Below are 25,830 nucleotides of genomic sequence, written 5' to 3'. Positions count from 1 at the left end.
AAAGAAAAGGAAAGGGAAAAAAGGAAAGAGAGGAAAAACACTAAAGGAAATCGAGAAAGGCCATAAAGGAGGTGAGAAAATGAAAAGAAGGCAAATTTTTAAAGTAGTGGACAAATAGCATACAATTATATTTTATTTCTCATTTAGTTTATGTCAAGGAATGGCACAGGTCTGGGAATGAACAGGAAACATTATCTAGCTATCCAGTGGGAGATAGATCCCTCCAGGAAGGAGTGTGGTCACAGTGTCAGACCACCCCTAGCTTTAGAGTGGCAGCAGGGGGTTCAGGCTGAACCATCAGGGGAAGTAGGAGTCGTCATTACTGCTGCTCCTCCATTATGCCCCATCTTTTAGTACATCAAGACATTTCTTTATGCCTGGTATTAGCCTACCACATGACACTTTAAGTTACATGTAAGATCACTTACTGAACAGAGCCCTGGCATTATAGTCATATAGACTTAATTACAGTTCCTGGGTTTGCCACTTACTGTGTGATTTGTGCAGGTTATTTAAGTTTTGGGCTCCTGTAATTAGAGATAATAGTACTCATTTGGAAGAATTAAATAAGATCATGTGCATGAAGCATGTGGCACTGTGAAGGGTACATGGTAGGGACTCAGTAAGTGATTCTTCTTGTTAGGAACATCGATCTTGTAGGCATTTAGTAATAGATAAGGCTTTACTAATACAAGAAACACAAATATCTTTTGTAGACCTCATCAGCATTTACCTCTTCTCTTTGCTCCACCATGGCTTAGTATCATGTAGGAAAACTTTTAGGTTTGAGTAATAAAAAATGGAAAAGCCATCTATTGAAAACATTAGGAGGTTTACCTTTCTCTTGGAAGGAGAAGTCCAAAGATAGATTATGCAAGGCAAATGTGGCAGTTTTATGAGATTGTCAAGGAACTGGGCTCCTTTTGACTCTCGGCTCTGTCCTTCTTAGTGTGTGACCGTGTATGGTCTTCCGTGATTCATACGGTCCAAGATAGCCACTTCCGCCTTCAGCTCCACATCTTAGTTCAGACAAGAGGAGTCATGATGTACAAAAGGCCAGGTTCTTCCCAGGGACATGTTCTTCAGCCTTAAGAGCCAGAGCTGTAACACTGTTTACAGCTTCAAGTGAGGCTGAGAAATGCCATTTCATCTGTGGGTAAAGAAGGGGAGACTGGATATCAGGCGCCTGAAAACTTGCTTGAAAACTTCTCCTTCACCTGTGCCTGGGCCTGTCCTTGCTGTCTACTATTTGAACACGGATCCTCTAATAGTCTCCGAAATTTCAAGGCAATTTTTTTTAAGGTAACATTTGTAATTTAGAAGAAGGAAGCATACATTCTGGAGACGTTCTAAACATAACAATCATGACTTTAAAATCCAGAGTGATGATTATTAACCTTGTTGAGTGGAAAATTTCTTTTAAAAATAAAATAAATTATGAGGTCCCACATATGAGACTAAATATAAGTAACTTACTAGTTGACAAAAAGGTATCCTTGATTTAGTAATTTTCATTCCACTAATAATAATGCTTGTATACCCAGAAGGATTTTCAAGCAGACTTTTTGCACTAACTCAGTGTTTCTGCCCTCCATCCATGCCTCCATCCCCTGCCCATCTAGATGTTTGCAGCCATGATTAGGGTACCATGCTTGGATGGGTAAGACCCTGATGGACTCCCCGATTGTCAGCACTTTTAACAGAGAGATGAATGGAGAACAGCAAGAATTGCCTCTTCATTTTATATTCAGGGCTGGCTTCAGTCAGATCCAACATCCTGCTAGAAGTTCTGATATTCTCATGCCTTTAGTAGTTAGGTAATCTCAAGATGGTCTGGTTAAATGAGAAAAAGAAAAGAGAGAGAGAGAGAGAGAGAGAGAGAGAGAGAGAGAGAGAGAGAACATCTGAACAAGCTTATGCCGTTATCCTATTTCTCTCTGCTAGTGACTATCCACAGGTATTCAATAATCATCGGCTCCACCCCAGAAGTTCTGGGTTGTTCTCCATGAGTAGTGTCCAGCAAGCCCACTTTCTTTCTCCGGGACACTCCAGGGTTTGTCGTGTTGCCTCTTCTATGGTGTGCATCACTCTGCCCAAAACCCCATGTGGATATTGTTCTTGGGATTTTCCTTGGTCCCTTACTCATATCCCACCTCAATCCTCCCCGTAACCCAATCTTCTGCTGCCCCTTAAGCTCTGCTAGGGAAGAAGGAAAGTTAAGATAGTCATAATGGTTTAGATGGTTTTATAGTGATTTATAATCTACAAAACATTATCTCATTTAGCTTCCATAATAATCTTTTTTTTTTCTTTAGTTGTAGGTGGACACAATATCTTTTTTTTATTTTTATGTGGTGTTGAGTATTGAACCCACTTCCTCACTCGTACTAGGCAATCACTCCACTGCTGAGCCACAACCCCAGCCCCATAACAATCTTTTAAGGTTAACATAACCCCCTACATTGTAGAGGCAGAAAGGAAGAATGGGTTCACGTAGCTGATGAGTGGCCAGGCTGGAAGCTGTCTGGCTGAAGGTCATCAGTCCCCCACCTCCGCCCTCACCACTAACACCTTAACATGTTACCTCCCCAAATGACACGTCATTCCCTGTCCAGGCATATTTTACCTCAGACTGGCTGGAAGTCAGAAGGAATTTCAAGAAAATGAACATCGGATAAATACTAAGGGTGTGAGGGAGATGGAAAGTTCTGGGGCATAAAGGGAAGCTAAAGATAGGATCAAAGGGGAAGAAGAGGGTGTTGGCATTGAGATATGTGAAGTCTGTGTAAGATGCTTCTTTACCCCTCTACAAGAAGACAAGGCAACTTCCATCTTCAAAGGGCATTGTTCAGGGAAGTTAGCACAAATAGCATGAACAGAAGAACACAGTGTACTTAAGGTGAGTTTGTGTGTCTCAATGAGTATAATTACCTTTTCAATAAAATGAGTTTTAAGTTTATAGCTCTAGGGGCAGATTTTTATGTTGTATATTCATTTTTATAAATAAAATATTTATACATAATATGCATTTACTAAATGCATATATGCTAACTATTTTAACTAGTACATATGTGCTATAACTTATACAAATCCATATACAATACCTATTTTTTTTCAATATCTATTTTTAAGTAACATACACAACTAAAATAATTGAAAATGTACTACCCAATAGTTACATGGTTTTAAGACATGATCCACGCCTGCTGTCAGTTTTTCTTTCTGTTCTTTTTTTATATTACAAAATTCACCGTTCAGTGTATAAAATTCAGTGTTATAAAAAATTTATTCACAAGGTTATAGAACCAACATCATTAATTCCAGAAAAAAATTTCATTAATTTTTAATTGTGCATAATTAAAGATCATAGTGGGATTCATTATGCCATATTCATATATGCATAAAATATAATTTGATCAGTCTCATTCCTCAGTGCCTCCTCTTTCCCTCCTCTCCTGCATCCCCCAAACTGTTTGCTCTACATTTTTACCCCCCAAGGAAACCTACCGTTAACAGTCATTCTCCTTTCTCCCCTTCCACTAACCTCCAACAAACACCAACCTACTTTCTTTGTATGAATGTGACTATTCTGTATACTTCATAAAAATAGAATCATATGACATGCCATCTTCTGTGTCTGGTATCTTTCATTTAGCCTAATGTTTCAAGCTTCATTGAAGTCAGTACTACATTCCTTTTTTATTGCTGAGTAATGTTCTATTGTGTGGTTATACCAAATTTTGTATTCATTCATCACTTGATAGGCATTTGGATTATTTCCACTTTGGGGCCACTGCTAATAATACTGCTGTCATTATTCATGTACAAGTTTTTGTGTGGAAATATTTATAATCAAGGTAAAATACAAAGAAAGTTGTTCGTTGAGAATCTTTCTGCTGCAGTGATTCCTTTAGTGACTACCCTGGGTCTCCTGGTGCCATGCATCAGGGTCAAAGTTTATAGCACTTCCAAGGAGTGAGATATCAAAGGTCAGGCAGGACCCTGATGTTTATCATCCCTCTAATACCTGGGTACCCATTTAGTCTTGAAGTGACTCATGATGAGCACTATTGCTGCTTGCTGAGATAAGGGTTGGCTTTGGTTTAGAAACCTAACTGCCTTTTAGCACCTTGAGCAAGTTACATACTGTCCCTGACCTTCAGATGTTTTGTTTGGGAGTTGGAGGTCATAATAGTGAGGTCACAGAGTTCATGTGAAAATGAGAGCCGATGCCTGTGAGGGGCCTTATTCAAAGCAGGAACTCAACAAACAGATATTTATGCTATTAATAATTGCCTTGTGAATAGGGCAACTGAAGAAACAAAGGAAAGGGACAGTATAGCACAGAGCTCTATGAGCAATTTTGCTACTTCAGAAATGTTTAAATCACATTTCCATAAGGACTGTATCAGTTTGCAAGAGCTGCCGTAACAAAATACCACACATTGACTGGACGACTCAAACAACAGAAATTTGTCTAACAGTTCTGGAGCCTATAAATCCAAGATCAAGTTGCCAGTAGGTTTGGTTCCACCGAGATTTTTTTCCCTGGGGTTTCAGATGGCTGGTTCTTGCTGGGCCCTCACCTGACCTTTTCTCTGATGTCTCTTTCTGTGTCCAAATTATTATTCTTATAAAGTCATCAGTCAGATTGCATTAGTGTCCACCCCAAGGGCCTCATTCTAACTTACTTCTTTAAAGACACTATTTCCAAATACAATCACATTTTAAGGTTTTAGATTTTGATACATGAATTTTGGAGGATGCTATTCCATTGTCAGACACTGGGAACAAAAGAGACTTAGACCCTGCCCACTGAAAACCTGATCTCTCAGGAGAGACAGACAAATAAGGGGTAATTGTAAAATGCTTTTTCTCCAAATACCCTGGCCCCTGTCCCACGATTAGATTTGCAGTCTCTGCAAATTTATCATCCAATATACAGTTGACATTTTGGTTGCCTCAGAATTCTAGTTCAAACCTCTGAGAATGTTCTAGGTCTTCATCAGCTAAGAGGAATAGAATTTATCAGAGCCCATTAACAGCTGGAAACAGGTGGGTCAAGAAGCAGACTCAGACTGAGGCAAAATTAACCAATAGTTAAGGCATGTTTGTCTTCAGCTGCCTCTTTACCTCCCCTTCCTGCCAAAGTCTAATCAACCTCCAAACCCAGCCAGGGCCACCCCACACCCCTTACATGTCCATATGCCCAAGTTCAAGTCTGTTCCTTGCCTTCCCACTCCCAACCCTCTCTCTCACATTTTTGCTTTCTGCTTTCCAAGGTGAGAGAGGCATGCAGTTAAGAATTATTGAGCACCTACTGTGTACTGGGCAATAACTAGGTACTTTACATATGTCTCCACTTGGTCCTCATAATAGTTCTATTTCACTTCATTGTTTAGATGAGGGACTGAGCTAATAACATTCCCAAGGTGACACAGTCAGAAAATAGGACCATTTAAATGCAGATCCTTCCAACTCCACTAAGACCATTCAGCTCTCAGAAACTGAAGATGATTCAACCAACTGCTTGTCATACAATATTGGGGACACTAAACATCCCGGGCCTCATTTTCTCTATTTCTAAAATAAATTAATTGGAATAGATGAATTCTCAGGTCCTTACAGGGTACTTTATGTAGTATATGGATTGTACTATATCATATAGCTTTGTCAATGTCATTGAAAAATATGCCTTAGTAGTGAAATACTCAGTTACAGATTATTAATGTCATTGCTGTGCTTTCTCACATTCCCATTTTTCTTTTAGATCCTTACTGGAAGGCAGCATGTCTGATTTTCCCATGAGAAAAAAGTCACCCACAGGAAATGGTAATTTAGACAATGATTCCTTTGCTCAACAAAACCTCTAAAATCTAGGAAAAACAACTCATAGTTTTAAATATAGGTATTCAATGCTTGGAAGTAGCAGTCGAATCAGCTTTGCTTAATTTAAGCTTAAGAACAAGCAAGAAGGGGCTGAGGCTGTAGCTCAATGATAAGAGCGCTTGCCTAGCACATGTGAGGCACTGGATTCGATCCTCAGCACCACATAAAAATAAATAAATAAAATAAAGGTATTATGTCCATCATAATAAAAATATATACATATAAAAATATAAAAATGTATATTTATATTTGTATATATACAACTAAAAATATATACATATAAAAAAGAACAGGCGCTATAGTTTTTCATCATATAATTGTAATTTAAAGATTCTTAAAAAAAACGTCCTTCTTTGAGGGTGACATTTCTTCTGGTTCCCAGAAGTTCAAATAATCAAATTACATGTAATCAAATGCACCAGGACTTATTGATTTTAATTTACTGGGTCCTATAAAAACAGTCCTGGGTGTACTTCCGAGACGTATTTCTTGTTGGGTCAAAACCCAACCCACTAAGCCCTGGCTTAGTTTATTGCAGGCTGGTGGTTCTACATTCCCAGGCGCTGGATGAGGCCTCGTGAGCCACTCTGGCAGTTTCGCTTGGCACCTGAGCAGATTTATATGTTATCTTTGATGATGGGGTGTGGGATTTGTTCTTTCTTGCTGGTGCGTCCTGCTTTGAAACAGTACTGGCTGATTACATGGACTTCTTGAGATTTTCAGAGTAAACAAACCAATACTCAGCATCACTCTGTCACCTAATTTTTCATGTTTCCACTGATAGATGTGAAGAGCACCACTCGGGGGACCACACCGAGGCAGCAGGGTTTTCACGAGATGAACAAAAGAAGGACTTTCTTACAGGACAGCAGCTGGATAAAGAAACGTCTAGAAGAAGAAAAGTAAGTGTAGGGATGTAGGAGTGGGTGGGTGGGTGGATGGATGAGCAGAAAGAGGTGTTCTCTGTTTGGGACTAAGGGGTCATCTGGAAAGCAAGTTTTCTTTAAAACACATGGTTCTAATTTTGGGTGAGATTTAGGAAACATAAATCGGTGGTACCAGATTTTCAAGAATATTTCCTTCATTTTTAATACACTTACACATAAGAGAATGTGAGACACTCCTCAGAGAGAGTATGATTGTCACCTGGAATAGATTTTGGTGTTTCCTTGGTGAACAAAAGAAAACAGGAGTTTCCGGTTTCCAAAAAGCTAACAGTTAATCCATCATCATGAGATTCCTCATGTGTGTTGGTCGTGCCGGTGGAAACAAACACATGGTAGCATTATTCCAAATCCAATAATAATGTATTGCAATTTTCTATGTGTACAATTGAAATTAATTAATAAATCCCCAATTATTTTAGTCCTATCTGCCCCACTTCTTAGATATTGGATCCTACTTCTAGATATTGGATGGATGGAAAATGTGGCTTTATTTTATAAGAGAAAACACTTGCCACCTGCAAAGTTTCATCTGCTTTAAGCATTGCTTCTGCCAAAGATCTGGAAACTATGATCATAGGCATACAGCCTCGTTGCCAACACAGATTTATAATAGATATGCATCCATCCCAGATCTTTTTTTATAAATTAGTGGCACATTATAAATTACCCATACACATGTACACATCTTATCATTTCCTTATGTGTTAAGCTTCATACTGGATAATTGACATATTAAGTATCACTGAATCTCACAACAATCTCTCAAGGTAGATATTATATACTCATTTTATAGGAGAGAAATCTCTAGTGAGAAGAAGCCCCATAATTTGTCTGATCGGGCATCATCATTAAGTGGCAGAGTGGAGATCTTAACGTGACCCATTGTCTTTTCATTATACCTGTGTTTCTCAAACAGGGGTGATTTTACCCCCTGGAGACATTGGGCTATGTTAGGAGATACTTTTCATTGTCAAAATTGGAGTGTGTTCTTCACACCCCAATTGGGGTGAGTAGAGGCCAAGAAGGTTGCTAAAGATCCTACAATGCACAGGACAGCTTCCACAATAACATCATTGTCAAACCCCAAATGTCAGTAGCCCTGAATCTGAAAAAAACAGCATTATATGATATGTAATCTAAACCTTCTACAAACTGTCCAAATATGTTTATCTGAGGATCATATTTGTAACTGTTACATTAAAATACCTACTGATTATTGTTACTGAATTTTATTGTTTTGAGGACATATAGGGGCTTGTGGAGACAGATTCACTTTGGAGTTAATACTCTTGGACAACAATTATTCCCTTCCACAAAGCAGCACCTATTGCTTCTGTCAGAGCTTAATATGGCATTTCTATTTTTCTGTAGTGGTAGTGTGATGTCAAGTGTAGATAATAAATTTTGGATTGCAAATATTTACACAGATGGATGAAGACAGAGATGTCTAAGATAAACCACAGTTGGTAGGAATGTTGGTTTTGTGCCAGTCAAACCTCCCTAAAAAGGCCTAAGGAAGCCAGCTGGGAATGGGATGGCAGCTGCTGAGTGAAGGGGAATTTGGCCCTAGTGCCTCCCTGGCTGCTACTGGCCCAGTCCTGGGCTGTGATTCTTTTTCAGGTAAGAACACGCCTGGTGTCTGCTACGCTCTGACTGGTTTTGGAAAGGGATACGAAGAAAGATAGAAACGTCCCCCTTGGGACCTATGAGGGTATATATTTGCTAGGATTGTTTCAGTTTCAATGCTCATCTTTCTTTTTAATTGTCTACTACAGTTCTCTTATAGCATTATTAAAAATGGTTCCAGAGTGTTGAGTAATGTCAGTGGAGCCAAATCAGGAAAAATGTAGTGTTTCCTGTTTGGTTGGGTTGACATGAAAGAGGTTCAGGTACTTACTCTCTGCTTTGGCTCCACTCCAAGAGCTCCACTACATGTTTTGACATTTCCTAAAATTGCCCATACATTCAAATGTACTGAGTAAAGTATAATGACATGGCTTTGGGATTTTATGTATAAAGGTTCCTTGCAGAGCTGACCAGAAGAAAAAACAAAGGTTTGGAATGAAAAGATCTGGGTCCTAGACCCACCTTGTCACTTTGCTAATCTTGTGATTTTTAGGAAAGCTACAAAATCCCTGATCAGTTTACTCTTCAGTGAATTGGAAAGGACAGTGTCTTCCCTGACTAATTCAGAGGGTTATTTTAAGGACCAAAGAGGGCAATATGGGCTCATGGTTCAAGATGGGCTAAATCTCCTATGAATGCTCAGTCTCCTTAGCAACATGTTTTCCTACACTTTGTCAAGGAAATTGTCAAGTCCATCAATTATCCAGACATAAAGGGGTTAATTAAATTTAAACAACATTGGTAGAAATCTTTTGTATTTGCCATCCTACGGAAAAGGACTCTTCTAATATATACAACGTAGGTGGGCTCGTGTTTCCATACTCGGATTAAAAAAATAATAATAACAACAACAACAAAACAGTTGTTCCTTGTTGAATCATGTGGAAGTCTCATGAGATAAATGATCATTTGTACTGACAACTTGTTTCTTTTCACGATGGTCCTGCAAGCAGTGACTGGCTTCATAGTTGTGTTCTTATGCCTAAAGTAAAATGGATTAACCTTGCCAAGATTTGTGAGCTCTCCCCATCTCTCTTGTTTTGTGCTTAGCAAACATGGCGGTAACTTGTGAAGTGACATCATTTTGGTCTTTCTCTGCAGAGATGAAAACTATGGCAGGGTGGTGCTCAACCGACACAACTCCCATGATGCCTTGGACAGGTAGGTGTTTTGATAAGGTATGTTATTAGCAGAAACACAAAGATGGTGGCTCTGAGATGAGACTTGCTCAAGTCAGCCGAATAACTGTGGCTGGCCTCAGGCTGTCCCCAGTGTTCCAGGCATGTGAAGGAGAATCTGGGATATCATCAGGGGTATGGGTGGGGACCTGCTTACCCAGCTCCCAGAACTAAGGCTTAGAGCTGAAACATAATCAGCCACAGCTCATGCCACTAGGATGGTCCTTCTCATGGGCAGGGAAAGGTCTATAATGGAAATAGAAACGTAACCAGATGAGCTATCTCTGAGCTTTAGAGAAAGGAATCCTAAAATTCAGAAATAACATTTCCAGAGAGATAGTCCATTTCTTTTTGGAAACTCCTAGGCTTGTGGAAAACACTGATCTATCCTTGATGGCAAGTGAGAAAATTCAGACAAAATTAGTAATTATAATGATTGATGTAAATAGTCTTAGATTGATCAAGAAAGATAATATTCTCATTAAAACACATTTGTACCCACACACATATAAACAACCACACCTATCAGAAGAAGCCAAATATATATCAGAATCAAGTTTCATCTGGTCTAGTAACTTGTGTTTGCTTGTAACTGAGAGGTACTTAGTAAAGAGTGTGGACTGTAGAAAGTGAAGTAGACACATTGAATCTGTTTTCAAAACTTTTTATCTGTGAATTTCTCTCAACTATTTTTAACCTTTTCATAATTTTGACCTTTCCTAAAGGTGCACAACTTACAACTCTCTATTCAAAGTAGTCATTTTGCTTTCCTGGTGCCATCTGATTTACCCTTCTATGGTCTGGCAGAGTCTCTACCTGTGCCTTCTCATTAGGCTTCCTCATATTGAAGATGTCAGCCTCCCAGTTGACCCTCATCTCACCAGACACAGGGAGGTTGGCCACCAGTGGAAATTGCTCCCTCCATTTTATTAAGTTTCTCTATAATTATGAAAGAATATGACACTTGGAATGTGACAGTGAAAACTAAGTTTCCTATTCTCAGTATATATACAGTGTGTTTTGGGAGAACAGGAGCCTTGTGCTTTCTGTGTTTACTTTCTATTTTGAATTACATTGATGTGCTAAACCAGTCTTAGTACTTATTCTGACTCCATATCTTTGATCTATCGGCTTCAAATGATGATTTGAAATGTAAATGCAATAAATCACGGCATAATTCCTCAAAGAGCTTGCTTTCCCTGCATCACAGGCTAGATAAGGTAGTAAACAGACTTTCTTTCTGTTTGATCAATTAGATCAAAATATTTTCAGTGCTTTCCTCTGAAAACAATGATTCCTATTGTTAAGGCTGCAGTCCTCTCTGCCTCTATTTTCTTGTCTTCCTTCCCCACTTTTTCCTGCTTGTGTGTCTTTTTCTCTTCTTGCCTCCTCTCCTCCGCATAACTCTTCTCTTCTCTCCTTTCTCTCATCTCTCACTTTCTTCTATTTTTTTTTTCTTTTTGGCCCTGCATGTTTCCTTCTTTTCCTTCTTCCCCATCTCTCCTTTCCAGCTGCCAGTGAGTTATCCTCTTTCAACTCTGTCCACGGTGCTGAATGTTAAATACAGCAATTTAGGAGTTAGCCCATTGTGTGGGCATAGAGCACTGTTAGAACCCTGCAAACAAAACACAGCTGACTATAAAGGAGTTGATTTCCTATTATGCAGAGATTGACAACTTGACAAGAGTTCATATTAGTTATTAACCATTCTGCATGTTTTGTTGTTTGTTGTACATATCCTTGTCCACAACTTGATTATGTTACACTGTAGTTAAAAATAATTGGAGCCACAAGAGAACCTTTTATTATTATTATTCTATCCAAGCCAAAGCCTGGAAGATTTGGGTACTCCAAATCGGCCTTTCCTTTGACAACCTGTACTTTTCCTACCCAAGTAGGTAAAACTATTGCCAAAAGTATGACAGGTTTTATATGCTCTTTTTTTGGTAATTTATCTAATTTATTTGGTAATTATTTCTGTTACAGGAAAATAAATGAGAGAGATGGGCCAAAAGCCACAATTAGTCGGTACAGATCCGATGACACTTTGGACAGGTGAGGTACTTTTGAATCATGTGAGGGGAAAACATTTACACGTGCTTTACATTTAATACTTGTTAACATAATAAATCCCACTTCTTAGAAATCTGTGAGATATTACAATGTTTGCCAAAGTAAGCTTTGAACCTTTGATGTTTTATCTTCAGGGAGACAGGGCTCTAAGGATTAAATTATCTTCTCCAAAACTCACAAAATCTTGCCTAGATAATTGTTTCCTGAGACCCTAGATTTTAGGAAATAGTAGATTCTTCTGAAAGATTCTGAGAGAGTCTGACTTGAGTATAAGTGGGGTGGGCAAGATAAGGCATCTGTTAATTCAATTTAAAATAAAGAACAGTTATTTCTATAAATACAAATAGTCCTTGTTCCTATGTTGGGTTCTTCCATCCTGCTAGAGAGATGTCAGTTTTAAAACTACAGTAGTTTTGATCCACTCTATGACAGACATTAACTCTTTCCAGAGTCACCATATGGCTTATAGAATGAGACCATTACATTGTTCGTTCCCTCTTACATAGAAAAGAAAGGCTGGTCCTATATAGGACATTAAGAAACTTCTAACCAGGTTGAAGTGTAAATTCCACAAGTCATATTTTTCATTTGAAGTTGGTAGAGATGCTTAACAAGCAGAAGTGAAGGCCAACTTTAGCATCTTTAACAGGAGTTAGGCATAATGTACACCTGAGGCTGGTGACAGTTGAGCTCACTCCCTGTAGCTAAAGATGTGCTACCATTGCAGAAAAAAAGACATGTCCAGGGTTTTAAACAGATATACTGAAACTTACAGCATCTAGTACTTGGAATTCAGACTATGCCAGTCCATATTAATACAGCAAATGTATATATTTTTATATTATTCATAGACTTTTAAGTCAGTCCTCCTAATAGAGGACTCCTAATATCATCACTGGTATCCTAAAGAGTTGGCCTCTCTCTTCTTTTAATTATTAGACTCATCAAAAATAACCTCATAAAAGTATATGTTCAAGATTTCATCTGCAAACCAGTTTACAGAGAAGAGGTAGAGAAAATACCTTTGTTTATTCACCCTGGCCTTTTGGATTGTCCTATTGCCCAGTTAATTGAAGCAGGAAACTGTGTTTCTAGGAATGAATTTTTTAAATGTGGTGATTAAGCCTCAGTAAAGGTAGATACGTAGAAGATCCATGCTTTTGTAGTCTTCGTATCAGAAAGTTCAGGTCAAGATCCAGACCTCAACTTTGTGAGTAAAGACAGGGATTTGAGCAATGAATTAGATCTCCCAGGCAAACTAATTGAATCATTCTGGGCCTTGGCAGCAAATTAGCAACACCAAGGGAACTTTTAAACTTTACTTGGTCTTACTGCCCTCATTCCCCCAAATTCTTTTAATTAACCTGATTCATTTCCAACTGATTCTAATGTGCAACCAAGATTCAGAAACACCAGTGTAGTCCAGACTCTTCATTTTATATGCTAGCAAATGGCACTAGAGATTATGTGATAATTTAATTACCCAAAGATTTAGTAACACATTTGGAAGAAGTATCCTGGTTAGCTTATTTCTAAGGCAATAAGTATGGAAATAGGAGGAAGAGAACACAGGGTCAATAAAGAAAGACAAGTTCTGTTAGCAGAAGTGAGACTTACATCATGCAGCCCGCTCCAAAATGCAAGATGTGAAATATTTCAGGAGGAATTTGATCATATATATGCAGTATGTGTGCATGTGCATTTTATTAATGATTATTAATTTTAATGAATACAAAAAGTATTGAGTTTAGACTTCCAAGAATTTCCTTTTAAATTGGCATATATTGCATATATGATACATATTTCTTTAAATATGCATATGTATGGGTACATATATGGAATATGCTAAAGAAACATAAGTATATAATAGTGGATGTAGCACTAAGATATTGTCCAAATCCTGAAGGTGATTTAATGACTAATTTGGAAACCCAAGGTTATGGAGCCCCCTAGTGTTCCTTTGTGGAGGATTTTTTTAAGCTCTTGATCATATTGCTAATTCTATTGTTTATTTTCTGTCTCCCAGACCCATTCCTATTAAAATAACCTATTTCATACCACAAGTTGGCAAAAGATCAATTTCCAGAAGAAATACAAAGTTAATCTCTCTCAGCAATAAGAAATTGACATATGTTAGAATGGTACTTGAGAGGTCTCTTCATTACTCTTTTTTTAAAATTATAGATGGACACAATATCTTTATTTTGTTTAGTTATTTTTATATGATGCTGATGATCAAATCCAGTGCCTCACGTGTGCGAGGCAAGCGCTCTGCTACTGAGCCACAATCCACCTCCCTCCATTACTCTTGATCACTTCTCCCCCTAGTGGCATGGAAGAGACTGTGATAAATGAAGAATAATGAAGATGTGGTAATCTTATATGAGTTTTAGGGACAGTCATCCTGTCTGAATGAGATGTGCAATACTGGGCTCCAGTGAGAAGAGTTTGGAGACAGACTGCTTCCTGGTCGTATGGCCAAGAAAAAGTCACCCAACTTCTCTGAGACCCTGTTTCTTCATCTATAAAATGAAAATAATCACCCCTACTTTGCAGGGGTAATTCTATTCTCTGAAGAGCAGAAAAAATTTATGAAAAGGTCAGCAGAGAGTAGGTAGTTATTTTTATGATGACATGTAGGATTAACCCACACAGATTTACATGTGGAATTTTCATTAAGTTCATTTAATTTTAACATCAGAATTCACCTTGAGAACATTTAATATTAAGGTTCCATTCACTTTCAGCAGATTATTGTTTTCCGTGTAGCAATTTCCTGAGATTATTTTTTTTAACTTTTATTGGGATCACAGAGACAGCTGCAAAGTCTGAGTAGAGGTTCGTTCCCATGGAACCTCTAAGAATTCTGATCACCTGACCTCTCACTTGTGGTATGCATGGTGATTTACTGCAAAGCACTTGAAATCTAAATCTCTCAGAAGTTCAGAGTCTTCAATTAGTGCAGGGAATGGTCCCTGACTTAGGCTCGAAGATCACCTAAGACATGAGTTTTTGTACCTGATTCTAGGATTCTGTACAAGTTACTGACTGTATTATTAACAGTCTGTGGAGACTGTGGTGCTTTGGAGTGTTACAGCTAGTTATTCATCTTTCCTTTTTGCATTCAAGAGTTATCAGCTTGTGGTGTTATGTATCCCAAACAGACACTGTGTTCAGGTGGACTCAGAAGTTTAATATATTAGAGTAATTGCCCCAAAATTTAGTTAGGTATGTCAAAATAAATTGATATTATCTTTAGCTTATGACAATGAAGTTGTATTTTTCCCACATGACCTTTTCTTTTAGAGAGAGGTGAAATCATTATCCATTTTAGCAGGAATATTTTATATAAAGTCTTGTCCTAGAGTGGATAATAAGAACAAAAGATTTTGGAGAGTTATAGTAGGCCCAGAATGTAGGATAAATGGAAGAATCTTGCTGACCTTTCATTTTTCTGAACCTCACTTTGCTATATCCTAGTTTCTGCAGATCTGCAGAATGTTCCAGAACTCAGCCCTGGGTCCTAGAAGGAATGTTCCTATCTGACATGAGGCAGGCAAGGATGGAACAGAGTCTGTAGTCAGAGATTCCAGATTTGTGCTTCCTCACCCAAGGGGTAGACAAATATACCTTTTCCAGATCTAAGAAGGTCTTTAAGGAGACCTAAGATTATAGGAGTTAAAACCTCTGATATATTGGTCAAAGTAATTATCTTGTCAAGATAGAGTAACTATTTTAACAAGCCCCCCATCCCCAAATATAGGTGGTTTAACACAATAGAAGGTATCATTTGACTCACCAGAGTCTGATGGGCTTTGCTGAATCCATGCAGTGACTTCTGGACTTCTTTCATTGAATTCTTTCAATTCCTACAGTGTTTTAATGCTGCCATCTTCAACCTATGGATATCATGGCTTTGGTACCATGGCTTTGAAAGGGAAAGAATTAGCATGAAAAATTATGCAGGAGATTTTATGATGGGTTTGGAGGTGGCAAATAATATTTGTGTCCACACTAGTGGCTCCAACTTAATTGCAATTGAAGTTGGTAAATGTGGTCCTCCTGTGCATTCAGGAGGTAAAGAAAATGAGTCTGGCAAACAGAGTATTTTCTATGCCTCAAAATGATTTTAAAAAATACTTAAGTATTTCATTGATGCCTTTTACTGACATAAGAAGTATTTTTATTAACTAGATATATTATTAAATAGCAAAGAAAATAAAAATAATTAATGAGTTAAATGCTTGATGAGTCCGAAAAGAAAATGTGCAAAAGGCATCATACTTTAAAAATTCTAAATAGCCTCATAAGTAGATTTTGTCATGAGTAGCTTTTTGCTTTTTTACTGTAAAAATTTCTAAAATGTAACAACTGAAAAATTGTTCTTCACAAGAGAAAGATTATGTTGTAAAGTCACTCTAACATCAAAGAGGTCCGAATGGAACTTAATAACCTGAATGTTTATCTAGACTTTTGTGTTGTTTCTTTATAAAGGATTTCAGACAGAGATGATGCTGCTAAAACATATAAGGCCAATACCTTGGATAACCAACTAACCAATAGGTACCAGTGTCCACTAACTTTGGGAAAGTCTTGAGTGCAACCTTTTTTCTCACTTACCTAAGTTCTTCAATCTTACTTTAATGTCTTTCTGTAAATTCTTATTCTCTGTATTTTTAACACAGAATTTCTGGAGTAAAAAACTTTTCTCCTGTTCTTAACTAGAATAAAATGTTGCCTGGCTTAAAAAATCAAGGCTTATTGCTACAGGCCATGGATCTTACCACATGGATGTTATTGTTTAAGGTGTCTTGGTGACAGGGATGAAATACATGCAAAAGCAAATTTTGCATTCTTATACTAAAGAAAAAAATCACTGAACCCAACATATTAAGAACATTGGATTTAACCAATACTGAATTTTCCAAAGGGGGGGGGGGGGAATTTTCCTTTGAAATCTAGTACAACAGATTTTTTTTAAATGATAAAATCACTTTATCAAATTTATTCCAATGCTGATGCTTTCTTTTAATTTCTATGAAATAATATCTAATTTTTCATTGTAATTACTCTAAATTTGTGGACAATTACCAATAGATGCAAATATTAATTAATTCTTCACTGTGTTTTTTTTTTCTCTTTTATCAGAAGCTTGTCTACATTTAGATCATCAGGAACAAACACATTGTATGTACTTTTCTCTTTCCTCTTGTGTGTGTGTGTGTGTGTGTGTGCGCGCGCGCGCTAGAGATGGAACCCAGGGCCTCATATATGTTAGGCAAATGCTCTACCACTACACTGTGCTACATTCCCCAACTAGTATGTATTTTTCTAATCAAAGTATTATTTTAGTTCAAGAAAAACCCAGGATATAGCATCCCAGCCCCAGGCCAAAGTGTCATTGGAATACAGCCACAACCCTGTGGCTTTGGCAGAGGTAGTGGTGGAACACAGATACCAAAATGGTCCACATTCATATATTTACTGGCTGGACTTTTACTGAACAAGTTTGTTGACCATCATGCTAACCAAACACCAAAGTTTAGGCTATGTCTTTGTCTTTTTCAAAAGATCTAGACTCCTCCCCCATAGAACTATTTTATATCCCCATTCCTATGGCACCCAACTCTTTCCTCCCCTGAACCTCCCTGTCATCCCTAAACCCCCTCACATCTACAACTCCTCCTTCGGAGCAAATTGAGCCTGAAATCATGGGCCTGCCTAAAATCCACTTACATAAAATACATTTTCCCTGTCATGTATTACTAGTTGTTATAAGTAATTCAAATTAGGTAGACAGTTAAACTTAGTTTTTAAATGTGTATTTATATACAAACTAATTTTCATGTTGGACAGTACTTCTCAGTACTTGACACAAGCCTGAGTAATTTCCATTTTTTGAGGGTCTGCATATATTAAAATGCTAGCTGAAGATTTAAAATGATATGACTTAAATTTTTTCTTAAACAAACCAAGACTTTTAATGTAAAATTGCAGTATAATTCTGTTAGTCACAATGTAATCATGAGATTTAAAAAAAAATGAGTCCATAGCATGCTACAGTTGATTGGCCTGAGGGGCTGGGGTTGTAGTTTAGTTGGTAGAGTGCCTGCCTTGAATGTATAAGGCCCTGGGTTCAATCCCCAGCACTGCCAAGAAAAAAAAAAATCGAATGGCCTGACTTTTAGACAATTAATACCATATGTAAATTACTTCTTCATTCAGAATCTTCAGTTTTTAACTAGTTATATGATATTCTGATAACTGATCATATAGATAAAGTAAGGAAGAACATTTTTTTTTATTTTTTGGTCAGAGCTGGGGATTGAACCCAGGGCCTTGTGCATGTGAGGCAAGCACTCTACCACCTGAGCCATATCCCCAGCCCCCATAAGGAAGAAAATTTAAAAATTATCCATCTTCAATTGAAGCATTATGTAGAGGATAGAGAGTGAGCTGGAATATGAGTAGATTAACAGACATTTCAAAGGTGGGAAGAAAGAACAGGTTTGAGGAATGTAATGATTTGTCATTCTGGTTGTTCCAAAGGCCACATGGTGGTTTACTGAGTGCAAGCAGGACCTACACCTCATCTTCTACCCCCGCTACTACTCCTGTGAAGAAAAAGAGGTATGAAGGGCTCTGTGTCTGCCTCCTTGCAAAGGACTGTTCTTCATCAATTTTCTTTTTGTTGTTAATCCACTTTATTTTCTAAAGTAGAGCTTTATAGTTATTCATAGTAGTTGGGTTCATCCTGACAAACTCATACATGCATGGGATTCGATTCCAGTTCATGGTTTTCCCCTTTGCCTTCCTGTCCTGCCTCCCCTTCCCCAGTCTCCTTCCTCTACTTGGTTAGACTTCCTTTCATTTATCTATTTATTTATATTTGATTGGATCTTTTTACTTATGCATAAAGGTGAAATTCCCTGAGGTATATTTACATATGCACATAACAAGATTTTTTTAAAAAATCATCCTGCATTGCCTCCTTACCCATCCCTCCACTCTACCTCTCCATCTCTTTTTTCATTAATTTTGGAACCAAATCTACCTCCCGGGTTCCCAACCAGTATTGGGAAGGCTCTTCCGTGTTCTCTCCCCTCCTTCTAGGGTTCTGCATCTACATTCTGCCATTCTCAAACTTTAGTTGCCCTCCCTAATCTCTTCAAATAATACTCCATTCCCTTGGGGCCTTGACCTCAGAAGTCACAGGGTTGGCTACTTCAGGTACCATATTTTATAAAGTTTGACTACAGGGAGTACCTTAACCTGAAATAATGATTGACATAGAGCCACTCCATGTTGTCCTCCTGAAACCAGCCTGCACCTGTAGCCACCCCCACCTCTCTGTAGACTTGGCTGATTTTCCTTCTAAGTACAGAGTCAAAGACCCTCTTGGGAGACATCTCTTTGTGATTTTTGCCTCCTGCTTGGCTTCCCCTGAGTGGCCTTTAACATGCTGTTTGGGGTGCATTCTGTGTTGTCTGCTAGGCATGGAGAAGAGAGATCTGTGATGACAGAATATTCTACATGAGACAGAGCATGAAGGTGGAAGAGATTTTTGCATGTTGAAATGAACAGTGCCAGGGAATCGTGATGCAAATGGAAAATAAGTGTCCTAAGCGTCAGTGCTTTAAAATTTTTCTGTTTTCTTTGCTGTGCCTGCACCCAGGACCCTGCTTGGTGTAGGATAGATGTTCCATGTTTGTTGAAGGACTAGCTGGGTTTGCCATGGTGCCACTGTAGGGAGAGATAACTGTCTTTATCTTCCCTGTAGACACAGAGTTCTGGTTGTATCTGCAGAATCTCAGAAAATATGATCCATCTTTTACCTGAACCCAAACTTCATACCCACTCCACCCTTGGTCTGTTAAAAAACAGATTTATAAGGTATTAAGAGAAACTTAAGATGGGTTTGTTCAATGTTATATCCAGGGCAAGTATCTTTCCTCCAACAGATTAAATTTGATTCAGGACCACTGAAGCCAGCAAAGAGACTCTCACTGTTTTGTGAAGCACCACTGACTGCTCTTTAGGGGGCATCGATCCCCTGCATGGAGCTGAAATCTGTCTTGCTTGACTCCCACCTGGTCTTAGTCCTGGACTTACTTAAAGAATAAATCCAGCTCAGTCTGTTCCTTTTATCTTGGGCTTTTCTTCTCTCATCCACATCACTCTCTGTATATCTTCATTTCTGGTCCTTATCTTAGTGTTTTTGACAGAGACCTTAGCTATTGCTACTAATTAAAATTACTTCCTTATAATGTGAGGACATCTTTCTAACTAAGATAATGTTAGCATTGCTCTGGTATTCTTTCATGTTTTCAATATTCTTGTCCAAGTTTTTTTTATCATACTTTTTAAAAGAAATCATAATTTAAGTAGACTATAAGACTGTTATTCTATTATGAAATCGTTCAGCTAGGAAAAAAAATAGGGGAATAGCAAAATAAACACCCATGAACCTACTATCTACATTTGATAATTGCTGTTCTTTTCCAGTCTCTTCAGATTTCTTTTGCAAGACACGTCCACATTGTTCAGTGTCAAAGGAAATGGGAAAAGGAGTTTACTTGGGGGAGCAGATAGCCTGGAATATAGACAGCCACTTTTTATTTTATTTATGAAACAGTGTTCATTTTATTTCCAAGGCCTTCTGTAAAAAGTAATTCCATGGCCTTTTTAACCATCGAATTATTTTAAGCTTTTTCTGACAGACACGGGGGTAGGCTCAGCCTTCAAGCACCATGTTTATAACTGATATCATTTTTTCACAGACAGTCCTGGTTTCCGCCACCCCCTCCTGGTTATAGTGCCACCCCAAGCATAGAAGCCAACAAAAGGTAAGGGCACACTGTTAGATGTCACTGCTATGGTGCTGGGTTGAAGAATATGTCAAACACTGATAATATATAATTATGGATGCTTTGGAATAAATTTGAAGGCAATTTTGTGGACTCCGAGCTCTGAATGAGCATGTGCCAAGTGAAGTCAGGACTATAGGTGCCCCAGGGTAGAAAAGCTGACATGTTATTAGGAGTAAATAGGTGGCTGTAGTGGTTGGCTAGGGTCATCATAAAAAAGGGCCACACACTAGGTGGCTTAAACAACAAAAATAGATTTCCTCAGATATCTGGAGGCTAGAAGTCCAAGATCAAGGTGTCAGCAGGGTTGGCTCCTTCAGAGACAGTGAGAGTTTCTTTTATGTTCTCCCCTCAATGCTGGTGGCTTCCTGAACCATCTCTGATATTCTTATCATTGTGTCTGTCTTTCATATAGAATATAATACATAGAACACTAAATCAAATTACTGAACATGTTAAGCAGTTGCAGTTTGGAATCAGTTAAAATATTTTCTTTTTAAACTGGTCCAACTGAAGTTGACTTCTAGTTATATGAACTACTAAGTATAGATTATATTTTTAGTTTAAAATGTCCCTTCCCCTCAGACTATTATTAGACATTTCTCTATGGGTGACATCTTTCATGGAGCTACCCAAGTGGGAAAATGTGAACTAAGTGTTCTGCTAGTGACAAATTTATTTTTTAAGTCTTATAAGATCCATCCAATTTTGTCTTGATAGACAATCGCTGGCACTTTTCCTTAGAAATATTTATTACTTATTTCCAAAATAACTTCTTATTTTTGTCCTCTATTCATTCTCCCAATATTAATGTAAATTATCACTATAATAGGCAACTGGTTATATAACTGTAAAAGTATGCAAGGATTATTCATGAGTTAGCCTCTCATGCTTCAATGCCTGTTGAGTTTGTGGATCTCTGTTTGCACAAAAATGTCAGTGCTTAGCTCTAAGCTCTCCCAATTTATGCATTGTTGGATGCGATTTATATGAAAGATGAAATGACTTACAACGCTCCTATTTTTGGTTCCTGGTTTACATCCATAACATTAGAATGAGGAAAAAGAGATTATTGGGCTTTGCTGATCAATTTAGATATTCAATCCTATTTTTAGAGTCACAGATTATTAGTATAATGACTGAATCGAAAGACTTCTTTCTGAGAATCAGAGATAATGTCACGCCAAGCTTTCAGGGGAAGGAGAGAATCCTAACAATTTAGCAATAGCTTTGATTTCTAAAGTGCTTTTCTTTGGAAGAGCTCAACGTGCAGCTTCTGTTTCTCACCTTTACTGCCACTGCATTCCCAGGGCTGATAAGTAGCCCTTTTGGTAAATGCTGAAAAATAGAAGAAATTATTAAAAGATGAAAGTGGGGAAAGGCTTCAGAAAGGGACCTTCGTCCCCAAGGGAACCCAGAGTAAATGAAAATAGGTCAAAAACAGTTAAAATGGCTGAGTGCTGTGGCACATGCCTGTAATTCTAGCAGCTCAGGAGGCTGAGGCAGGAGGATCGTGAGTTCAAAGCCAGCTAAGCAACTCAGTGAGATCCTGTCTCTAAATAAAATAGAAAAAAGGACAGGGGATGTTGCTCAGTGGTTGAGTGCCACTGAGTTCAATCTCTGGTACCAAATAATAAAACAACAACAACAATCCACCAGATAAAATGGGGGACTATGCTTTTAAATATTACTTACTACTACAGTGTTAAACTTGAATATTTGTCTTTATCTTTCATGAATAGAGTCATATACTTCCACTCTTCCTCTGCCCTACCATCTTCTCCAAAAGAATTTTCCCTTGGGAGAAGCTGGGGTGTGGCTCAGTGGTGGAGCACTTGCCTAGCACATGTGAGGTCCTGGGTTCAGTCCCCAGCACCACAAAACACATCCCACCCACCAAACACAAAAAGTGTCTCTTAATCCTGACACCCTCCCTGTCTTCTGCTCTTCATTTTCCACGTCTTTGCTTTTTGCTTTCTAATGTCCCCCTGAAATTTCCTTCTCTCTCACACAGACTCTTCTCTGTGTGTGAAAATTCTGCCAGACTTCTCAGCCATTCCAGGAATGAGTCTTTTCTAGCCTTTTCTTCCCCTGTCCTCTCGGCAGCCTTTAATACCATGGATCATCCCCTCCCTTGCTGGTTCCTTTCTTGACCAATATATCATCGAATAAATCAAAGTTAGCAGTGTTTGGATTTAAAATGTGTGTGGGAGTTATGTTTGGGTTAAAACTAATTTCAGGCACAATGGAAACTGCACCTTGGGGGTCTCAAACTTGTTTATCAACAGAAGAGCTCATGATTATCTATCTATCTATCGATTGATCTATCTATCTATCTCTATCTATTATCTATGGTCTATCTCTCTATATGTACATTTGTGCCGCATTATTGCTCCCTCATCTCTTATCCACACAAGTTCCTAAAGTGATATATTATAAAAGAAAAATTGAAACATGTCACCTTGCCATATAACAATTATAGCACATTGTCATCGTTTTAGATTACAGATCCACATCCTTAGCATTGATCACTGGTGCTGACCTACCCTCCATCCTTCAGGACTTCCTTTGCTCTTTTTAAGTTATTTTATCTGTTTTAAATGCTCTCTATATGCCACCTTCTATATAAGATGCTCCTTATATACCTTAGCTTGTAAGATACCTTCTGTCTGCAATATTATCTTCTCCTCATCCAAGGCACCTGAGTTCTTGTGGCCACATTTTCATCTGATTTCTCTTCAAAATTTCACTTCTGAAAAAAATATTTAAAAAATTAAAAACCCCCCAAAACTGAAAAAAGGAGAAAATTTACTTCTAATTTATCTCTGTTCTGTCCTCTCATTTCCACACTAGCCCAATGAGTGTATTAATTCACTCAATACTATCTGCATCAAGCTTTAATAAATATATAGATATAATGGGTGATGGCAATTTATCTCAGAAGCCCAGACCAAACTGTATAAAATGGAATATTAGAAATCCCTGTTGTGAGTTCTTTGGCCACCCCATCATTATTCATTTCTTGCTGGCTGACATTTCTCTTCAACCTTTACCCTGTTGCTGTTCTGCTCAGCATCCCCTTATTCCTTTCTTTTGTCTCCATTTTTTCCCCTTCCCCTCAAATTCCCATAAACTGCACATGCCAGGTAGTTTAGGTCTTTCTTTGCTATGCCTCACTATACTCATAACCAAAACATGATATTATTCACTCTTTGAGAGGCACTCTATGCTGCCTTTTACAACAAAATTATTTCCTCGTGTCACAGTGATATCAACATTTAATTACAGCCACACTCAATACGTCACAACAATCACTGACCCCTCTGTCCTCCTTACTCAGCTTATTCAATCATTCTTGTCGTGAGTTCAAGTTATGATGTTAAAGAAAAAGATATTACCACTAGGTGGCAGTAGCACCCCACAAGCTTCTTTTGGGTGGTGCTTTGACAGGTTTTCTGCGGCAGGTGTCACTCATGGCAGGAGGCTTTCCAAATGCAACTGCATTGGAGCCACCATCTAGAAGGGTAGGAGGGCAGATGGACTCTTGGGGGTGGGAGGATCAGAGAGGGAGTCTAGGAGATGTGACTCAGCAGCATGGAGGGGAAACATAGGTGTCAGAGAAGGCTGAAGGCAACAGCAGCTTGGCCCCTCCGTAACCCCCCACGGTGGACAACATGAGTATACAAATGACCATAGAAGAAGCTCCTCTGTGGATCATGAGAAGAACATCCACTTTCTCTTTTAGATCTGATGTTGTAGGAGAGCTTCTAATGGGACTTGAAAGACAGGTCCTGAGAAAGGGATGGGATTTGGAGGAAAGAGAGTAATTATGCATTGCTAGGTTTTCAAGCCCAGAGTGATTTTAAAGCATAGTGATACACCAGTCAATGCAGGAAGAAATAGCAGCAGAATAGGGAGGAGCAGATGGGGACTATACAGTAGGTCTTAAGAAGCCACCATGGCACTTGTTTTGAGCAGCTAGATCTGGGATACTGGAAGGGTGCACTTGTGGAGGTGATCCCCAAGCAATGAAAAATGCCTGGGGATGAGGGTGAAATGTGCTCAGATAAGAGCTGTTGTCTGAGATCCTGATTTGGGGATAAATCCAGAGACTTAAAATATATTACATTCAGAGCAAAGCTACCTCTGGAGAAAATGTTACATGAGAAAATCATGTGCAATCTTGATGTGTGTCTACATGCCAGGTGGTAGAGGAAGAGCTAAAAAAAAAAATGAGACCATAGCTATTGAGTTACCTGGTAAATAGAGGTGTAATGAGAGGCAGGTAGGGTGAAGGTAGAGTAGGAGGTGGATTGTACCATGCAAATCCACTTCAGACCACCCTTCAAAGTCTGGCATGAATCTTAGCCAAAGGGGTTCTTTTGTAAGTGAACTCTGAAAGCTTCTTATGTCTGTTTCACGTTGAACTCCTTTTTTCCTCTCTCTCCAAAACAATTGTAAATCTCTAGCTATGTGATAAGAATATACTTTCTAGATGCCAGGAATGTGGGGAGATATAAGACCCAACCCTATTTTAGGGAATCTATCAGAGAGTCACTGTGAGCCAGGATCACTAAATATGAAGGCTGTTCCTACCGAAAGTGGTCCTTGGGGGTAGAATGCTGACGAGGATGGAGAGAGCCACAGGTAGGAGGGAGCATGGAGAGGAGGCAATAGAGCAAACAGAAGACTCAAAAGACACAGTGCTTAAGGAGCATCTTAAGGAATGAGGTGCAAAGGGGAAGGGATGGGGAAAGGAGAAGGAGCTCTAATGCCAGAGAGTTTGGCTTGAGCATCAGTGTGTGGGGGTGTAGGTGTGTACACGTGTGTGTGCTTGTGTTTGAGTGTATCTGCATGAGCAGCACTATAGGCTTTCTATCATCACAGGGTATTATTCTCTGCATCCATTCTTTATCAGTTATTTTTAGTAGTAGCAGGAAATTCAGTAATTCTAAACCCGATTTTCATGCAGAAAAAAATTTGGTTTTTTTTTTTAGCATAAAATGTTATAGGAGATGTCCATTCATAACTTGCAGAAGGCTTAAGTACCTCTTCAAGATATCGTGTTTCTATTTTAGGAGTTAATGCTGTGCTGTTATATGTAATTGGAGCTCTGACCCTGTGGTAGAGATCCTGAAGTATCTATCAAAGAAAGCATGAGTGTTGTCAACACAGGAAACTATCAGAAGGTCAGAGCCAGTGATTGGTTTCCCCTTTCCCTCTTCCTTCATTTGAAGAAGTGTCATAAAG

At 38.5% G+C, this 25,830-nt stretch overlaps 1 protein-coding gene across 1 annotated transcript in view; it reads left to right on the top strand.

Moving 5' to 3' along the window:
* The first annotated feature begins 5,789 nt into the window (after window positions 1-5,789).
* Scel (sciellin) overlaps window positions 5,790-25,830 on the top strand; it is a 104,169-nt gene continuing 84,128 nt past the window's right edge. Inside the window, exons 1-7 of the mRNA XM_027941563.2 lie at window positions 5,790-5,832; window positions 6,674-6,791; window positions 9,564-9,623; window positions 11,627-11,695; window positions 16,208-16,276; window positions 18,263-18,343; window positions 20,494-20,559. Coding sequence (XP_027797364.2) covers window positions 5,790-5,832; window positions 6,674-6,791; window positions 9,564-9,623; window positions 11,627-11,695; window positions 16,208-16,276; window positions 18,263-18,343; window positions 20,494-20,559 — 506 coding nt within the window. The remainder of the gene's footprint in view (window positions 5,833-6,673; window positions 6,792-9,563; window positions 9,624-11,626; window positions 11,696-16,207; window positions 16,277-18,262; window positions 18,344-20,493; window positions 20,560-25,830) is intronic.

Source organism: Marmota flaviventris, chromosome 4 (assembly GCF_047511675.1).
Source record: "Marmota flaviventris isolate mMarFla1 chromosome 4, mMarFla1.hap1, whole genome shotgun sequence".
NCBI classification, from domain to species: domain Eukaryota; kingdom Metazoa; phylum Chordata; class Mammalia; order Rodentia; family Sciuridae; genus Marmota; species Marmota flaviventris.
The sequence above is the reverse complement of the archived record's forward strand: the minus strand, read 5'-3'. Positions and strand labels throughout refer to the sequence as shown.